Source organism: Pyrgilauda ruficollis, unplaced genomic scaffold (assembly GCF_017590135.1).
Source record: "Pyrgilauda ruficollis isolate IOZ18807 unplaced genomic scaffold, ASM1759013v1 scaffold35, whole genome shotgun sequence".
NCBI classification, from domain to species: domain Eukaryota; kingdom Metazoa; phylum Chordata; class Aves; order Passeriformes; family Passeridae; genus Pyrgilauda; species Pyrgilauda ruficollis.
The window spans coordinates 2,164,882-2,185,580 of NW_024524934.1; the positions used below are offsets into that span (position 1 = coordinate 2,164,882).

The 20,699-nt window shown below is 37.4% G+C and overlaps 1 protein-coding gene across 2 annotated transcripts in view; it reads right to left on the minus strand.

Moving 5' to 3' along the window:
* The window catches only part of LYRM4 (LYR motif containing 4), an 85,144-nt gene that overhangs the window by 59,216 nt on the left and 5,229 nt on the right, over window positions 1–20,699 (minus strand). For both annotated transcript variants that reach the window (XM_041475381.1, XM_041475379.1), the window contains exon 2: window positions 5,657–5,777. In XM_041475381.1, the coding sequence (XP_041331315.1) occupies window positions 5,657–5,777 (121 nt within the window). The remainder of the gene's footprint in view (window positions 1–5,656; window positions 5,778–20,699) is intronic.

Consider the following 20,699-nt stretch of genomic DNA (forward strand, 5'->3'; position numbering starts at 1 on the left):
TCTGTGTCTCTTTCTAAGTCAAGAGCTCTGAATTTTAACATATGTTAAGGATTTCCATTGTCTTCCTTAATCATATGCTTCCTGGTAGGTTACTCTTATTAAGTATTTGAAGTTTTCAAACCACTTGTGAAGTAAAGGCAACACGAACATAACAAAAGGATTTAAACTACCTCAAGGAAAAGAAAATGCCTAAAAATATCACCCCAAAGAGCTTTGAAATAAAAAAAAAATTAAAATGAAAACCACCAAGAAACACAGGAGAATGCCCCCTGTGGCTTCTAAACCCTGACTCAGCTGATTTGAATTCAGTTTGTGGCTTTGCCACAAGCTTCCAGCAAAATTTTGGTAATTGCAGGTAAGGAACCAAACAAGCAAGAACTCATGATGTGGTAAAGCAATTAAAAACTGACTACCAGTACTGCAACAGGTTAGGAGCAAGAGAAATGCAAGAGGCTCATGGCAAACATTTTCTATGTTCTAGCTGCCAATCCAAGGATTTAGAAGTATATAGGTATTTCATGGATATCGTGCAGTGACTTGATAGAACTGTTTTACTAGGATATCTGTCCGTTGTTTGATTATGTCACTCACTCCCACTCTTCTACTGTGAATGAAGCATTTGAAAACTTTACTGTGTCTACACTTGCTTTAAGTATAGCTAAATGGCCAGAGGGGTAAGAAAAATTCTCTGTGCATAATGTCAGCTCTATCCTGGCTGGAAAATGATGTCCAACTAATAACATAACTAAATATAAGTAATATAATAACTAAAAATACATAGCACAAGTGAAAGCCCCAGCAAACTTCCAAGGGCAATCCTCTTATCTAAGAACTGTCTGTCTACAATTTTATAGTAGAAAAATCTGTATTTTTGTAGAGAAATGGGTATTTGCCATGGTGAAGCAGGAAAAAAAATTTAGATAAAATTAAAAGAGCTTCTCAAGAAAAGCAGCAAAATAACCTGTGATTTTAAAACTTCCTTGCAGTGACAAGCTTAAGCATAAGAATGAACTATATTAGAACTCCAACAGAATTGTCTGCCAGCAGGAAGACATGACTTGCTAATACTATACACATTCCTGAACAGTAGCATGGTGCTGCCCATCGTGTTGAAAGGGCTTTTCCAGCTATTCTTTCCTCTTGGCCTCAGAACTGCTGCCAACATAATGAATCACATTACACATCATTTTGCAATTTTCTTACATATTCATAAAATTTAGACATGAATACGACCTGTAACCCAAAATTAATACTAACAAGAGTTTTCAAAATGAATCTTCCCCTGAAAAGGGCATCCAGCCTAAAGTGCTCTGCAGTATAAACACAACTTGTTCAGATACCCAGAACATTTCTTAAAGTTTGATAAGTTCCCTCAGACATTCAATTCCAATGTCACAAGCTCACAACCATGTAAATTGGTACCAGTCCTCCAAATACTCAACAAAATGCTATCAGTCCAGAAGTACACACACCCTGACAATTACTAATATAGGAATATTTGCTGTCCAAAGGCTGAGCAGTCAATTCAAACCAGGTGCAGTAAACTAGGGTAGTACTTTTACCTTTCATTTTTTATAGCAACTATAATTGAAGTTGCTTGTTTTGCTAATATTTATTAAACATGCTTTAATATTTATGTTATTTTGATTAACAGGAAGTTTCCTTATGGCTTTATGGTCATTAATTCATAATAATATGAGTGCTGTATTAGTACACTGATTCAGTTTAATTTCCATTTCCATTCAAGTGTTGCTCAAATTCAAAATATTGCCAAGATAAGATACTGCTAATGAACACCTCAAGGAGGCACAGTACTTGGCTATACACAGCTGCACTGGCAACTTGGTTTGCTGAAAAATAAAAGATCCAGAAGATTTGTTCTTATTTTGCACAAGTTTCAGCACAAAACCATACTAATAGTTTTGACTATGGAAGAACATAAGAATAAGAAATCTTACACTAAGTATGACGTGGGCTTTTATCAAGGCATAGTCATGAAGCATTTCATTAAGAGAAATGAAGCTGAAGTTACTACAAGCAATGCATATTTCAAGGATGAGAATGTACTTTACAATATGCTGCAAACATGAAAAATGCTGCAAGTACTCAGTATTTATCATTATCAGTGGAACCTTTCTAACTGAGGTTTCATGCATCAACACCACACTCCTTCATGAAGGGAACTGTAAGAGAGGTCAAGCCTAAGGAAAAACAGCTCAGACCCAAAAGCAAAGTTTATCTGCTCCCTTAAAAAACACAGATGACTATCCAGCTGTAAAGGAGGCAGATTCTCAAGTCCTGACTGTCTGAGCACCCAAGGTGCATCTCTTGTCTCCCTGACCAAGGTTTGTGCAAACCAGGATTTGCATCAGTTTGGATTATTTAAAGAGACAAACAAAAGCTGTGACATATTAAAAATTTTTTATTGAAGAGTACTGTAGTTGTGTGATGTTAAAATCATTTGACATTGTGAATTGTAAAACTGATAACAACTGTTGATCGTAAAATTGATAACAAAGGCTCAGAGCTGCCAAGAAAAACAAAATAATCCTTCTTAACTGGACAACAAGATGACTGGCAGTTTCTAGCTACAATACAAAATTGAGGAGAAAGCACTACAGAGGAATATGGAAGAATGAGACATCCTATAAATGAAAACAAGGCTTTAATCAGAGCACACATGTCTACTATAGCTTTTGAACTTCACAGTTATGTTTTCAGTTCAAAACCCGACAGACAGAATGGCATAAGGAATACTTCAAAACACTCAATATTAGCCAATCTTCAAAGTGGCTTTCATAAATCTTAAATTTCAGCAGCAGCAGTACATTTCAGTGCAAACTCCCCTACCACTAACACACTAACATTACTAATAGTAACAGAAACTCACAAATGAAATAATATTATATAGCTGGGGAATGGCTGTTATGACAATCCTCAAACACCTTCAAGACTTCACCTCAAAACTTTTTAAAACTTTCTATTTCACACTTATTTGTGACAACCCATTTCTCACAACACCCTTCTCTACAGGAAAGACAAAACAACTACTGTGTAAACAACAAAATGTTGTTGTCTACATAAACACACACCCACAAAAATCTTTGCCAACAGTGTTGTAAATGAGTTGTTCCTTCTGTTAGCCAGGCTATTATAAAATCAAAGCCAATAATAAGCAAAGGAGGATGAAGATTGGAGATTAATGTTCCTCCATGCTTTTCAGCATTATAAAGTTATTTCTATAACACTCCAGCAAATTGTACAGTGACTGACATGAACAAAATGACAGTAATCTGTCACTACTTCATGTTTCCCACTAGGCTGATTCAAATAGTTATTTATGAACCTTACACTTCAATGGTCACTTTGATGACTAAACCATAAATTAGAATGTAAAGTGAATATAAATTTGATTTTAGAGTAACAACAAATTGTCAGCAAAGAGGGATATTATTTAATTTTTACTGACATACTAGAAAAAGTCAGCAATACCAAGATGAACCATACCATAATAACCCCTAAACTTAGCAAAAAAATTGTATGCCAGATCTCATGTTTGCTTCAGTGCTTCTGCATTTAAAAATAAAAGCACTTTCTATTATGCTTGGTTAGTTTTAAATACAAAGTCTTAATAATGTCAGACGACTTCATGACTTAGGTCTTCAATTAAACAGAGAGGGAGAATGAAGTTTTTCGACAGAGCATGATGAAATCTGACAGCAAGTAAATATTAATATGAACTTAGATGCTCAGGTTTTTAATAGTCCTGATGAAAAACTTTTAACATGGTGTTGCTATTTTTACAACATTTATCTCTTGCTTTACACATTGGAGTGAGATGACACTGAAACATAACAGAAGTTCTGCAAAGCACAACAATTTGCAATTTTTTAGGAAAAAAAAGTCTTTAATACCCAATCAATCAACTCTTGCAGTGATGCATGTCAAAAAATTATCTTGGTAAAATAATTTTCTTCTATCTGATTTTTTTTTGTTACAAAGTTCCATTGCCTATCATGTTACTGAATAACAACATTTATTATCCATTACTCTTGAAAACATGTAATATAAACCCTTCCAAAAGTGTGATTTCACTTTGTCTGGAAAATGTCTAGAAGTGCAACATTAAAGAGCTATTTCAACATAACTTTGACTGTCTTAGCAGTGTTAAAAATGGCAAGTTGTGTCAGTGTCTTTAATACTCCTTGCTTTTCAAGTATATTTTCCCTGAAATTCTTACATGGAATGATAGCGATCCAATTTAAAACAAACTTCAGCAATTTGGCTTTTAATGTTGGAGAAGGCCCTTAAATAGCTGATGTTTGAAACAAACATGCAAAACCCTCCAGGCTTAGCAATTACTGAGGCCATTCTGAATTATTCTGATATGTCCCAGTGATACAGTAATAAATGCATAACAGAAAGATGCTGACTGATGCTGAGGGAAAATCTTTAGGCTAAAAGAAAACTTCAAAAAAGGTGCAAGGACAAAAGTCCAGCCTGTGAAGTCTGTTTTAGAGAAATAATATCTTTTTTTTTAGGATCTACAGAAACAAGGTAATCTGGGTTTACACAGGACTTAGAGAGGAAAGAGGAGTTTTATTTTAAAATCTGTCCCAGACCTATTAGGACTCAGATCAGTATAATCATGTTTTGGTAAGAAAAAAGTTGTAAAGTTTTTATTTAGCAAGACTTTATCTTAAGCAAGAATTAGAAGCGCTGAAAATGCCAATTATCACCTACAGATCTCAGGTCAAAACACCCCAACATTCAAATGTAATTGCATTGGAACAATCCATTCCAAACTGCTTCTTTGAGAAACACTTAAAAAAAAAAAAATTAGCAGTGTTTGGGTTAAAAAAAGATAGCAAAAACTACGGTAGCACAAAACAACACCCTGGGAGATGAAAAAAAAAAAAATAACTTGCACCTAAGCATCCATACTTAATTGTCAAATCAAAGGGCCCAGCTCCCTACTAAAACAAGAACACATCTAACTGACCTGCTGGTTGTTCAAAGAGCCATATTAAAACAAACCATGGAGGAACAGGTGCACATATTCATTCAGTGTTTAATAAAAGTACTACTGAGCTCTGGCTGGTGTCAGCATGTTCTCACAGAAAGTTCAGGCATAGAAATTTGCTTTCTTCCAGTTTTTAGTGGTCACTTTTCATAGACAGTGGCTAAGAATGAGAAGTTAAAAAAGTATCTGAAGTTCAACCAAGTCTACTTCATTTCTTAGTAACATGGCACCCAGCGGAAGAAACAGAGATGCTATAAATGCTACTCAGACAAGGTTGAAGAAAAATATCGCCAATGACTCAAATTTTCCAAAGAAAAACCTATCACCCTGTTTGGACACATTTAGCCAGCATTTACTTCATTCACTTCAGGATTTTCTTGTTCTGTTACCATTCTAACACTGTATGTGGAGATGGGAAAAAACAAACACAGAAGAAGAAAGTGAGACTATTTGGAGTGAGTGCCAAAGTTGCCCCTCTGAATCTATGATGAAAAGATGAACAAATTCAGACAAAAACTGATGCTCATCTAGAGATGTTTTGAACAAGGAAACATTTTTTTCCATCTCTAGTGTTATAAGACAATTAAATGAGTAGTGAATATCTCCCATAAAAAATTAGAGAAATTAACATACCTGCCGTTGAATAACCTCTAGGTTTGCTTTGGCCTTATTCACTAGCTCTTCTATTTTTTCAGAATCTGCTAAGTTCTTGTTTTCTCTAAAGGCATCTTTTATCCTTCTGATGGCGTAGGTTCTAAACACAAACATAAGAGGACATGCATTCATAGACATGCCATGATTTATGTCATTTCAACATTCTTTAAAACATGCTGATACAAAAAAATAAAACGCACACCTCCCATATATATATATATATCTATTTATTTATTTATTTTGCTCAGTTTTAGACACATATAATTTTATTCAGGGTTTTGTCTTGCCCAAGTTAAAGTAGTGATCAGTTCTGGTAATTTAAAAAAAAGTGGTTCTATTAGATGTTACTGTAGAAAAATGTCATATTTCAAGTACCAGTCCTAACTGCTTGTTTGTGCTGAAGCCATACTGCTGGATGCCCAGCATGGAATACTGCAAAACTCAAGAACATGACAAAAAGGCTAAGGACCAGAAAATCGCTCCCCAGATCACTTTGAATCAGTGTGACTGTTCTTAACCTGCATATTCAAAAGGTCATTGTCACAATATACATTTCTACTAGATGCAGTGTTGTAATCTAGTAGTCAACAAAGGCAGATTGATGGACCAGTTAAAACAAAAAGGGCTCCTTCCCTGTCACTCTTTTCCTCTCCTGACAAGATGTATTGCACCCCTCAGTCCAACACCTCCTCATCCATTTCCCCACTAAGAAGCAATAACAGAACATGATTTCTGCAAGCTGGAAAATGTTATGATCTCTGCTTGCAGAGAGAAGGTCCAAAGCTGCATTTTCCCCCAAATCCTGCACTTTCTTTCCACCACAGTAAAGAACTTTCGCTCAGTCTGTAGTGTACTGTCATCCTGCCTTCCCTCCCCCGCCAGTCAGGACAAATTTCCACATGAAAATAAAATTTTCAGACGGAGCAGTGGACACCATTACATGAGTCCTTGGGAGGAACTGGAGAAATGCAGTAAACTGATCTTGCTCATCTATCTTCCTCATGTTCCTCTGTACCACCACATCAGTATCACTTTTCCTACCGAAAGTAAAACCCTATGTGGGGCACTGAAAGGAAACAAAAGGCTGCAAAATTCCCCCACAATTAATTTAATATTTCAAAAACCCTTTCCAATCTTGAATAAAAGTAGAACACGAGAGACAAAATTGTCTGAAACACTATCACAGAAAATCCAAGGACAAGACTGAAAAATAAAATTATTGTGTGAAAAGACTGAGGAGGGAGGAAGAAGAGGAAAGATGAATAGCCAGTGGCACTCTATTCCATTAGATGGTGCTATCCAGCTCCTAATGCAGCCTTGACCAGCCATGCAGCGTATTTTGTCTTTGAGCTCATAAATAATACATTTCAATCACAGGAATCAGGATGGTTGTGGAGTGCCACTCTGCCACGGCACTCTGGCAGATGGTGTGTGCTTTTAATTAGGGCCTGCTCACCTCTAATGTGACACTGGGGTGCGGGAGGGAGCGAGCCAGTGTGTGTTTGGATGTGTGAAGTTAATAGAATGTATTAAATATGGAAGCTCAATCTCATCTGCAGCTGTTGTCCTAGCAAGACATGAAGGGGAAGCTGATTATTTCTTCTAGAAAAGAAACAACCCCAAATCATTAATATATACTGTAATTCTGTTGCTTGATAATGGAGAGATTTCAAATCACCCCATATACACGTGTAGGGTTAAACTGTGCAAAACATATAATATTTTTTGAAAGAAAGGACAGGTTACCAAGAGATACAACAACAAACATATATATATTTAGCTTAAAAGAAAAAACAACAGCATGTATGTATTAGTGGGTACAAGTCTTTCAAAATGCAATATAAATGAGTAAATGCTATCTACATAAAAAAGATAGATGGGACAAAACCAAATTCTTGTTCAGTATAACACCTACAGACTGGAGGTGTTTTTTTTTTTTTGGTTTTGTTTTGTACATATGGTGTGTTAATTGTTCCATTTTCTCTCTCTTCCTCTAATTACACCCAACAATCGTTGAGAAAGAAATGTACACAGAAAACAGAACAATTTTTATCTATAATCACAAAGTTGCACTGTTTTTACCTTCTTTTTTTTACCTTCTAATTTTTTAAACTTCATGAGTTTTAACACCCAAAGGAAGTTACTTTACATAGGCTTTAACACAATCTTAATTCTACAGCTAAATCCATATCTCTAAACACACTTCAAAGACTAGCTCTACAGCCTGGCACTACTCTTCACCAAAGTTACACTGAGATTTAAAGGTATCACTTAAAAGAAGGGTAAGCTCAATTCAAAGCTCAAACCAATAATATAATGACTGTAAAATATCCTTTCTTCCCCATTGAGAGGTGTCAAGAAAATATTTTAGCAACATTCAAATTCTTTAAAATTACGTAAAAAGTGTTAAGCCAAGATATAAACAAACAGGAAGGCTTTTTGTTTTCCTTGTATATGTGTATGTGTTTTTTTTCTTTTAAACAACACCTTTCTATATGCAACAACAGTTGTGAGCAGTGTCAATTCAGCACCTCGACACTCTCTACATTTCAACAGTTTCTGAACTGAGAATGCATTAAAAGCTAGAACTACCATAAGAAATGCAATATTGCTTCAAGTTATGAAAAACTAAGCCCTTCTGAAAGTACAGTAGTGTGTGTAAGCAACACGTTTGAGAATAACCTGTTCATTCAGACACATATCTGTTGGGGTTTTTTTACAGAGCACTGATCCAGAGATCTTCTGGCTGACGAACAGACTAGTCTGCTAATCAGCTGCTCTAATGGAGTGTATTTTCAGTTCAATGAGCATAACACACCAAACCCAAACCTGTGACATTTGAAGGCACACCTAGAAATGCTAGTGGCAGTGAATACATGGCTGTCTTCATAAAACTTTACATTACCCTAAAAGAAGCCTGGCAAGTGAAGTGACGGCTGTACCTTATGGATGCTTGTTTCCCAAAGGGGCACAAAGGAACTGCAACAAGTTTAAGCCAATGTGAAGAGGAGCTATTGCAATTTCACTGCCCTGGCAGACACAAACCCTCCTTCTGTCCCCTTTAGACCAGCACATTCAGTCTGATATTTGGCCCCAGCCGAACCAGTCCAACTTCAGAAATTGACAGAAGGCCACCTACTACAAGAGTTAACTATATTTTTAGTTGTTTTGGGCTTTTTTGCAGATTAGTGAGCTTCATCAGCTCTCCACGGAACTGGATAATCAACATCACTGAGGAGGGGGGAATACAGCAGTCCTGATTTTGATGGATAGAGTTTGCAATTGATCCCATTAGAGAGGCCAAGCAAGTCACACAAACAAAGAGGACCTTTCAGTGAGAAGGTACCAAGCTAACTCTCCAGAGAAACAGAATAGGAAAGCAGTTTTGGATACAGTAAACTCAAAGAGCTCCCATAGACCGGTGGGAAAAGCCTAGTTCCTAATGCAGTAGTATTCATTAGGAAACATAATTTAAATTAAGTCTTAAACTACATTTCACCATTCATTATTTTTCTCACCCAATTTTTGAAAATAGATATTGAAAAATTGCTGAAAGGCACAACAAGGTATTTTGCTTTTATCATCCAAGTGCACTGAAATTTGATTAGAGAACACCTTTATCTTCTGCAAAGACTCCTCCAGCGACCAGTGACAGCAGGACCCAAGCAAGACTGTACAGTTGAATGTATTCACTCAGCACTCTCATACATATGCGCACTCAAAACACCTCTTGTGATCCCTACTCATGCGCATCTGTCACACAATTAATTCCCAATTAAATCAAAATCATGTCCTCGATGGGCAGTAGACTCGGTGCGATGGCTGCAGACCAAAGCCACCGCAGGTGGATGGCGACACAAGGCAACAGATGCACATCAGCAGAAAACAGGAGTGGTTGGGTCTTAATATGAGAACAAGGCCAGGGCCAAAACATTACCACAGACTCTCAGGCACTGGGCACTGCCTGCTATTGTTATGAGACTACAGTACTGCCAAATAATAGTAAAAACTAAAGAGAAAGCAGTCTTTGGCCCAATACTCCACCTTCAAAGAGTTCCTCTCTTTTCTTCCCAGATGCACAATCAAAAGCCTAACGCATCCTCATGAAAATGAAGTTTATAAGAAGCAAAGTCTGAAACAATGACTATTAATGAAAAATGAAATCACAATCCAGGTACTTCAGAAAATAATAACTGCTTGGGGACTTATATATTTCATTTCAAAATGTTTACTTATGTCATGCCTGACCAAAAAAAAAAAAAAAATCTTTGTGCTCTGCTAAATGAAAAGAAGCTGAAACGTCACACAAACATACTTGCTTAAGTACACAGTTCCAAACTTTCAGAATAAACCTGGCCAAGCAATGTTTTTCTCAGCACCACTTTGCGTTACCAGTATCACAACACACTAAAGGTTTAAGTCATCTTTCCAAGACATCTTTACAAACATGTTGACATCTTGGCTTTGTGTCTGTTAACAAGTGCAACATATAATAGGTCACATCATAGTCACAGGCACCACACTGCAGAACACAATGGCTATTAAAAGTTGTTGGCCATTGAGCACACACATGAAGACAGAAGGGGACAAACAATTGTGGTACACAGTCTGTGCAAGCAAAACATCACAAGAGAAGGAGCCACCAGCTTAGAATATTCATATTCGAGGTTTCTGGAAAAGGTCTAGAGTAAAATGCATTTTTCCTTATTAGCTTCATTTACATTCAATAAATTAAGGCAAGAGAGAATTAGCTAAGCTCTAGGAAGCCCACTGGGGTTAACAGCTCTGGAATGAAGAATATGATGCTTTTATTTAAAGACACAGTGTGTAAAACTGAGATGCTCATTACAATAGAGTAGCATTACATCAAGTGGGGGAGCCTTTTCATAAAAGGTCTGTTTGCTTTTACTGAACTATATTTTCTTACCCACTGCTGTCTTCCAACCAACATCTATTGAGTTATGGCAGCAACAGGATGAATTTTCAGAATTTCCCATTATTACTAGCAAAATGTGCAGTAGATGAGATCTGCCCAACTCAATTTTCAGCATTACATATCATTTAAAAAGGGAAAGTTTTTTAATCATCTGCAGAAAAATAATTTTAGCTCACAGTAAAGTTTTACTAGCATTAGTGAAGATGTCTTCATGTACAGAATTACTTCTGAGGGAATGCTTATTTAGATGCATATATGTGTACACATGTATATTTCCATACATATGAGTATATATGTATTTACAATATTTTTTCCTATGTGAATGTCTCATTAAAAGACACCAATTAAGGTGAAACAAAATAATTGCATGTAATTACCATCTAACACTAAAAAAATAAGCACTTGACAACAGGTGTATGTTTGAGACTGAGAGGTAAGTACCTCACAGGGAAGTAGTTGTGACTGGTCTAATTAAACCCAAGACCAACACAGGGATGTGAACAACATTTTATCAACAAGTTGTTCCTCAAACTTCATCACTAGACACACTTTCAGCACTGCTACTTCAAGTTACAGCACAACAACAACAACTACATCTGCCTGTTTTCTAAAATTCAAAGTAAAGCCTGTTCTTGCAACCAGGATTTCTTTGGGGGAGTCAGGGTGGTGGCTAGATGCTGGGGAAGGAAGAAAGAAGAGTAAAGAAGAATAAAGATTAGACTGCTGGTAAACTGGTAGAAAAGAGTATTATTTCCTTGAATTTTCTAATGAAGCTCAGTCACTAGACAGTCTTCACAAAAAGCCTACAGAAAAACCTACCAGCCACTACTTGCTTTCTCTGCTAACATACAAAACATGAATTCCAATGCAATTGCTAAGAAATATGTCTGGAATAGAACAGCACTAGAGATAATTTATGACAGAGGATAAACCCAAAAGAATATAAAATAGGAATAAAGACTGATGAACATTAGAAAATACATTTGAGAGAGGGTGACTGTGACCCAATGCATATAGTACATGCTGTATGATCAGATACAAGGATTTGTAGCTTATTTCTAAAGCAAATATTGCTATTTTGCATCCCAGACCTCAAAATGTCTAATAAAAACTTGAACCTTTTCCATAAGTTTCCTTTCATTTCCTTTTTTCAACCTAAACCCAAAAAAGCCTCCCTAGGTTTTCAGAGAGAAAGACTTATGGATGTTTTCAGAAAAGGAGAACTTTTTTTTTCTGATTATATCTTTTCATCTGTTTGTGTCTGTACCTATTTCAAAGCAGAGAGCATGGATGACCACCTGATCAACAGGATCACAGAATCATTCACATTGGAAATGTGTGTAGGTCTCTAGTCCCACCTCCTGCTGAAAGGAGGGTTAGTGATGGTATCAGATCAGATTATTCACAGCTTTGTCCAGTCAAGTCTTGACAAACAGGATGTTGACCAGACCACCTTGCCCAGAAAACAAGCTCAATTGCTTGATTGCCCTTGTAGAGAAAAAACTTTCCTTAAAGCCAGTCCGAAAAGCCTCTCTTCCTGCACTTTAGATCTGCTGTCAGTTTTTCTCCTACCAGGCCCCTCTGGATACCTTGAGGTACTGGCTGCACTCAGGGTCCCTCAATGTTATTTCTTCTCCAGGCTGAACCAGACCAGCTCCCTCAGCCTTTGCTCACAGGACAAGTGCTTCAGCCCCCTGGTAGCTCCTGCTGAGCCGCCTACAGGTTTGTCTGTGCCTTTCCCGCTGGGGGGCTGAGGAGGGCAAGACTGGATACAGAACTCCAGATGTGATCACCCTCCTATAAGTCTGCTGGCTGAGCAACTCTTGATACATCTCAGGATGCTCATGGTCTTCCTTGCTGCCAGGGCACACAGCTCTGTTCCCAAAGACATTTCTTCTTCCCAGAACACTATCGGTGCTATTCATAGTTAACAATGATTATTTTTGCAATTCACTGAAACATGTAATTTTTGTGGCTATATTTCTAAAATACAAACAGTTATTGGCTTAATTCTAAGTGTAAGGAATCTCTGCAGAAGGGAGTGCTTTTCAGGAGGTCAGGGTTAAAAGAAAAAAGTAAAGATGTCCAAATGAAAACATTCTTTTAATCTTAATTGGAGTTCCAATTTCAATGTTATATCGCAGAAGAGGCCAAAAAAGAGGGTTATCAGTGAAGGACCCAACTGCACAAGTCGTTCAGTTAACGAGGCACCAGGCAAGGATGTGCTGTAGGAACTATAACCTGAATTTGCTACAGATGAAAAGTGTCCTGATGGCCTGAAATGAGTAATAGCTCTCTGCTGAGCTTTCACTGCCAAGCCCTTGCCAGCTGCTCTACAACCAGGACACCGGGGTAGCTCAGCAGTCCAATTACCAGGCAGGGAATGCCTTGAAATGACAAGTTCAAAACCTGACAAGGCTGGTTTCTCTCTTCTTCCTTTTGAGACAGATATATACCACTCCATTTGCTGTGCTGCTGTTTCTGAACAGTTCATAAAAAATTGTATAGCCACTACAATCTTTTTCTGCAATGATTAGTTTTAGTCCAATGCTGTGACCAGCATTTCTCTTTTCAGCACGGCCAGAGGTTCTCCCTGCACTGGTACGGCCTCACCTTGAATATCGTGTACAGTTTTAGTCACCACAAGATAAGAAAGATATTAGAGAGCATCCAGAGGAGGCCAACAAAGATGGTGAAGGGCCTTGAGGAGAAGCAGTATGAGGAGTGCCTGAGGTCACTTGGTCTGTTCAGCCTGGAGAAGAGGAAACTGAGGGGAGACCTCATTGCAGTTACAGCTTCCTTGTGAGGGGAACAGGAGGGGCAGGCACTGATCTTTTCTCCGTGGTGACCAGTGACAGGACCTGAGGGAATGGCCTGGAGTTGTCAGGGGAGATTTGGTTGGATATTAGAAAAATGCTTTTCCCCTAGAGGGTATTTGGGCACTGGAACAGGCTTCCCAGGGCGGTGGTCACAGCATCAAACCTGAAAGAGCTCAAGAAGGGTTTGGACAATGCTCTTCAGCATGGTGTGAGTCTTGGGGATGGTCCTGTGCAGAGCCAGTAGATGGACTCAATGATCCTTGTGGACCCATGCCAATTCTCCAGATCCTGTGACCCTGTGACTTGGGTACCTGAAGAGGGCTAAACATATTGCACTTCTTGCTGATTTCATTTAGGGAAGCACTGGGTGCTAATCAGCCTTTCTGGATGCAAGTATTTCACACTTGGCAGTGGAAAATGATTTGCCTTTGATGAAGCAATAGTTGCTAAGGTTATTTTAATTAAGCAGCAGGACATAAAGCCTTGGGATATTCTACCTACTTGGACTGCAGTATGGTGGGTCTGGATGATGATAAGATTTTGATAGGACACTTCTGAAGCACAGCATTATTTCTGAAAGTATAGTAAATACCTAGTTACAGGACACATATTATTTTAATATGGAAATTACGCCAGTTCCTTAGAAAAGGGATCAAGTATCAGAAATATATTAACAGTACACAGTTTTAAAATAAATGAGCTATTTTAACTTACAAAAGACTTAGAGAAACAGTTCTCTGAAGGTCATCTGAGGTAAAGGTTTGTTGGGCATTTTGACAGACTAGTAATTTTCAGTATACTGAACAGACTCCTAACAAAGTTTTACATTGCAAAAGTGATCCTTGGGTTCTAACAATAAAGACAGTTAATTTTGCCCCTTGATTTTTGCTCAAGTAAACCTGAGATTTCTGAGACAGAAGGATGTAAACATCATAGGTCCAAGTGGAAGAAATTTTACTGAAATTAGGTAGGGTCCAGTTATCTCACAACAGAGGCAACAATAAACCACAAATACAATTTATTAAACAACCCACATGAAGTAACATACCACCTGCTCTGTATATATACAACATACTAAAAGTTACAGGATTTAGAAATGACTAAAGTTACTATCCAAAATTTATTCTCTCATCCATTTCTATCAGCTTTACAGCTTATCCAAAAATTTTTTTTCCTTGCAACTCAGAGAGTAATGACAAACATCCCCCACTGGACCTCCCAGCACCATTTGGCTCAGTGACCTTCCCTCATTTATAGGAAAGCACTGCATGTTTAGTTTAGCAAATTTACATCAATTTTGACAACAGTGATGGATATTTGAAATTACTTAGCAGCACATAAAATTGTAATATATGCAAAGCCTATTAGTCAAATCTAGGGCCTAAAAAAGTCAATTTGGAATTTATAATAAAATCAGCATCCTGCTTTGTGCATAGACAGAGTACTGAATATTGTTTTCAGACATTTGGGATTGTAAATATATGTCTTTGGACAATGACCATAAAGTTTGAGGAAGCTCAGATCCAGACTACTCTGATTATTACCAAAGGCTCAGAAAAAAAAGAAATGTGGGTTATTTTGTACACTATGAACACTACTTAAGGTAGAGAAAGTCAAGTGAACTACGTATTTCTTTCTGTGTCCTTTGTATTTAATTAGTTACAGGATATGGAAGTCTTCACAGACTTTAGAGATGATTACAACAGGACTAAAGAAAAAGAGGCTAAAATCCCCATGCTGAGTTGAATGGTAACCCAGAAATGCAAAGGAAACAGACTCTGGGTGTTGCTTCATCCCCCACAGGAAACGAGATGCAGGTTCCCACATGAAGAAAGAGCAGTAGTGAACATGGTGAACAGAGCAAGGATTGAAGGAAAAAGAATATTCTGCTGGGTAAAGCTGAATGACCAATGTACCATGCAGTGAGGCAGATTTGAGGTCTTCAGGTAGGCACAGCTGATCTTCATCCCCATAAATAATGCAGCACCCCTGTGCACCAGGCATAAGTGCCAGAACTACCCACCCCGACTTTCTGCACTCCACGGCTCTCACCTCCCAGGTGCAATCAGCACAAGGGAGCACTTAAAAAAGCCAGATTATTGGCAGGCAAGTTATGGAAAAATATGTCCACAGCTCTTTATCTTTGGGGCATGATGGTGATCAGATAAGACATACCCAAGACCTCTACTAGCTCTGGTAAAGTAAATTCAGCTTCTCAGGACCCATAGATCCAATGCATTTCTCTCAAGGCCAGAAGTACAACAGGAATCAAAGCAATACTAAAACCTAAGTGAAGTAACACAATGTTGTTCAAAGCTACTTCACGTAAAAGAAAGAAAGAAATAAAAGGGTTACGTGCTTTTTCCTACTATTTTTCCTACAGTTACTCTAAAAAACCCATAGAATAGATTATCTGTCTGTCAAACATGAAGCAAAGAGCAGCTACCAGTCAAAATGTTTACTTTGGGCTATGTATGAGCTCCACCTCTAAAACTGTGGCGCATACACTCCTACTGTCCAAACTGTAGATCCCAGCATATGATGCACTGCTTTGGTCTGGCAAGATATACTTTAATATCAGACAGAAAAATGAGATTAAATTTAAAACTCAAGGTATTCTAGTCCAGTGAACAGAAGTCGTTCAATAAACCTGCTGACAGATCTTTTGTGCACTTAAACAACTTAACTACTGTAAAAGAAAAGGAGATCAGAAGTATTCATGAAGACAATTTTCCTTTTTAAAGAAGAGAAGCATTGACAAACACCTTTTAATCTAGGCAAGCCCAAGTACGTTAAACATAGACATAAGAATTTAGAGGTGAAGCTACGCTAAGGTCAGTAATTTTTAAAGCATCTTTCAGTCAACCTCTTAACACTACCTCTAGGAGTCTTACACTATGAATGAAAAAAGATTACCATACTATATTTCTATATCTCTACACATTTTATTTAATAAGACTAGGTTCAGATTGGTACATTTAAATATAAACGAAGATTCTGCATTTCAAGCCAAAAATGGGCTACAAAAACCCACAGATAACACTCAATTGCTAATTAAAAGGTACAGAAAAATAGTCACTCACATGAGTGATGGTAGCGCTTTCTGTCCTCTGTTGGCAAGCAAGGAAAAAGAAAACGTAGAGTAAACACCACCTCCTTTTCCTCCCATAACAACCTGGCTGCTGGCTGCAAGAATTTCTTCTGAGATAACATTTATGCTAAATGTGGAATTGACATCTGGCTTAAAATTCAGTAACTCAGACAAGTCCTGGCTATCGTGACTGCAAGAGATATTAGGAGAGGAAAAGTGGTATTAAGAGTGATCTACTTCTCATAAGGTTTTCAGCGTAACATTTTATGATCAGGGCAGATTACCTTCCCTTTCACATGAGACATGACCTTCCACTCCACAGCATAGTAGTAGTTTCCAATCCAGGAACACATTACCAACACAAGTTGCAGAAGCATGAGGTTCCCAGCTAATGGCAGCAATAACTTGCACTGATGGAGAATTTCTCCTTCAAGAGTTTCAACAAATTGTTGGGAAATAAAAGCCCAGAACCATGCCTCAAAGTCCCTGTGGGTTAGTAAGCATTGCCACTAGTTCACAGAACAAGGAGTTTTGTGCAGATATATGTACAGTATACTTTTATGCCCAACCTTGTATTGCTGTAACTTATAGGACTATCTTCATCCCATGCTGCCTTTGCTTTTGGAAGTGACTGTAAGAGTGCCACCAGCAGTTTGATAAATGTTCATATTTCCATGCAAAATCTGCAAATAATGGGCAGCAATTTTGGGTATAAATTATGAACTGAAAATAATAAATTAAATGTAGTAAAAAATGCGCTCAATAGCTCTGAAAATCAAGAAGCCTATTTGGTGTTCTACATGAAATGCACTGCTTATTATTGTTGTGTAAACAAAACACTTGAACATTTATTTTCATACTGTAAATTAGTCAGATCAGGGAAAAAACCATTCTGAGTGAGACATCCAATTTATTTTGGCCAGTGATAAACTACTTAGATCAATCAATCAATGCTCCTCCCTACAAAACTAGTTTACATAAGAAGACCATTAATTTGAATACCTATTTGCTAACTTGTTGTACTAGAAAAATGCTGTGATATTTTAGATGAGTCAAAGATGTTTTCTGAAACCTAGTAGCAGGTTAGTTTCAAGGCAACACAATACAGTTCAATTTGACACTGTCAGTATAATTCAAGCTATAAGCTTCAAGGGCTGTGTTATGCATTTAATTTGAGCTGTACTGACTTCAAAATATTTTCCTGAGAAGGAGGCAGTCTGATGTTATTTAAACAAATTAAAACACTGAATATATTTGGATGGATGGATGAATGAATTTTTGTTTCACAAAGAATTCTATTAGTGATTCAATTCAAAATGTCATGAAATGTGATGGTTTGTACCTGGTCCCTTCCACTTTTAGTTCCCCTGTTTTTAACTGTGACTAGCAATGCAAATAAATGATGGCTCTGAACCATACCCCAATCACCCACCCCAGCCACATTTGGCTCTTTCCTTGCTATTCTAACACAGTCTGCAGAAATTTAACATCGGCACAATGTGTAACTCTCACAAGATAAACCAATTTTCTCCAACACCAAGGCTCTGTGGAAATCTGCACACACATTTCTCCCTCCTGCTTAGGCAAACAATAAATGAATGTTTGCCTCTGTGTGTGACTACCAGTGAGTATTGTGATAATCTGTATGTTTGTTGGGGAAACATATAATGCCTATAAATAAACACTACCAAGCAACAATGCCATGTGTATCCTGCAAGCAAATCCTAGTTAGCAGAAATCACACCCTGTGCACGACAGAGATAGAAACAACTCTGTGAAGACTGAACTTTTGGGATACAATGAATTATTTTCATAGGCACCAAAAGTCACAGAAGTTTAACGATAAAAGCTTCACTACCATACAGGAATAGTGATTACTAACAATATACTGGAATGAATTACAGTCTCCAGGAAATATTTTAACTTTTTTTTTTTCAGACACACTTTCTCTGGCAGTAAAAATAAGACAATATTACTTTTAAACAAGCTAATGATTTAGAAACAGGTCTTTAATGGTTCCAGACCAGGATATACCAGAAAAGCGGACTCAGAAGGACTGTCAAGACCTGTTGATGGGCATTACTTTATAATAAGACTAACACACTTATCATATACTCTCTAGTCTCCACAGTGGATTCACAGCTTGCTTTCCAAAAGAGTTACTGGGATTGAGCAGAAGTGAATTCTAGACTTCTTGATACCAATACATTCATATATGCATATGAACACATAATATTTACTTTGCGCATATAGGCTTCTCTAGAAACTATAATGAGATTTAACCAATTGCTATTTATTTAAAAAGCATCTAAGCAACAGCTTTGCCCAAGACTTTGTAGCAAACATGATGCTAAAGAAAGTGTAAGTACTGGACTGAGTCTTGAGTCTCTGAATACCATTCCCAGCACAGGACCGTAAAATTTTCCTGAAGAATGCTTTAAGGATTTTATTTCAGGCACATTCTGTTCAGGAAGAAAGTATGTGAACTCAACTGAATTCTTTTATCATATTAAATGTTCAGTTGCATTGTATCCTGAGAAAAATGTTAGAATTTTATATGAAGAGCAGGTAAAAAGGAATAGACTAGACTAGAATAGAATAGAATGTGGAAAAAAAAGGTTAGGGAAAAAGGCCATATACCATAATGCCACCTAGCCATAAGATTGTCTGGATGACTTGTGGCATCTTCACTCTTGAGAAAAAACTGTATCAAGAAGAATCCCCAAGAATATTTCTCACTAAGGACACTGTTGTACTGAGTTCTGTGCAAAATAGTCTTGGAACAGCTGGCTCAAGTATTCACAAACACAAGAAAATAATCAAGAAAGTCTCTTTGATCCCCACTTTTTTTTTTAAAAGCAGAGAACTATGTATAATCTAGGACTGGACTTTGTTCGCCAGCGAACCCAAAAACTCATGGGAAGAGCTTTATTGAAGAGGTAGTTCAGAGAGCATCCTTGCCATCCATTACTGCAGCAAGTGAGTCTAAACATTGCCTTGTCAACTGCAGTTTCCTCTTTTCTTTTTTAAATTACTTTATTTTTTTTTTAATCCAGAATGCTGATCTTCTAAGGACCGCTTGAAATTATAATACCCCTGTGTCTACTGTATCTTGAATCATCTGGGTGTTAGCAGGTCAGCATCTTTTCATCATGGGCAGCATAGAGATGAAGACATAGAGGAACTAAGTGTTAAAACCACATCCAAGAGTAAGGAAAGGAGGAGGTTAGCTGGAACAGCATATTAATCCATTTTAATATTATAGCTACACTACAAAGTGCTTTTCATTTACCAGAAATCATAAGCATATGTGTATGGGTATAAGCCACTGCCAGAGGCAGCATTTTTGCTATTACTCTCATTAGTTCTCAAACAAACGCTACTGGTAATTAAATCTTATGTAAAAAGAAATATATCCCTGTTCCTCTGTGCTATACAAAGAATAACAAGCACCCACAACAGATTTATTCATTTTGGGTGCCTTTAGTGAAATAAAATAACCAAAACAGTAGATCAGTCTTTTGAGGAAGCCCCCCATCCATTTATCTTCCAAATATTAAATTTCAATTTTTCCAGAACTCTATATGCTCTGTATGTGCTCCAAACCCTCCCTCCAAATTACTACTGTTCAAAATTCTGCTCTGCAAAAAAAAAAAAAAACAGGTAAAATTTTAACAGGGCTGTTAAAATACCTAAGTGAGGAAAGTGCAAAAAGAAACACTGACCTATAGACCATATAGACATATAGAAGGATTCTATAGACCAGGGATTAAAAGCAAAGTAAGATTTTTCTATTAATGTGACCAAATCAGGGATGCTGATAATAAGAGAAAGAAACACATTTCTCTAAATGAGTGTTTTTTTAAAAATTTTACTTGGTGTGAGTTATGTTCTCAAAAGAGCTGTTAGCAGAATCTTAACAGCTTTATGTCCCCTTGAAGAGCAGGTCATCATGCAAGTATGGGTTAACTTAACCTATACTTCAGCAAGCACCTAGGTGCTCTCATGAAGGGAGCTGGGCACAGAGAACTTTCTGTTCTGGAAGTGGGTATGCAGAGAAGTCTACATACTACCAAGACCGAGGCAAAGTAGGCAGTAAATACCTTGGCCTTTCTCTCATCCTTTATCACCATGTTTACCTCTGTAACCAACAAAGAATGGAGATCCTCCTTAGCC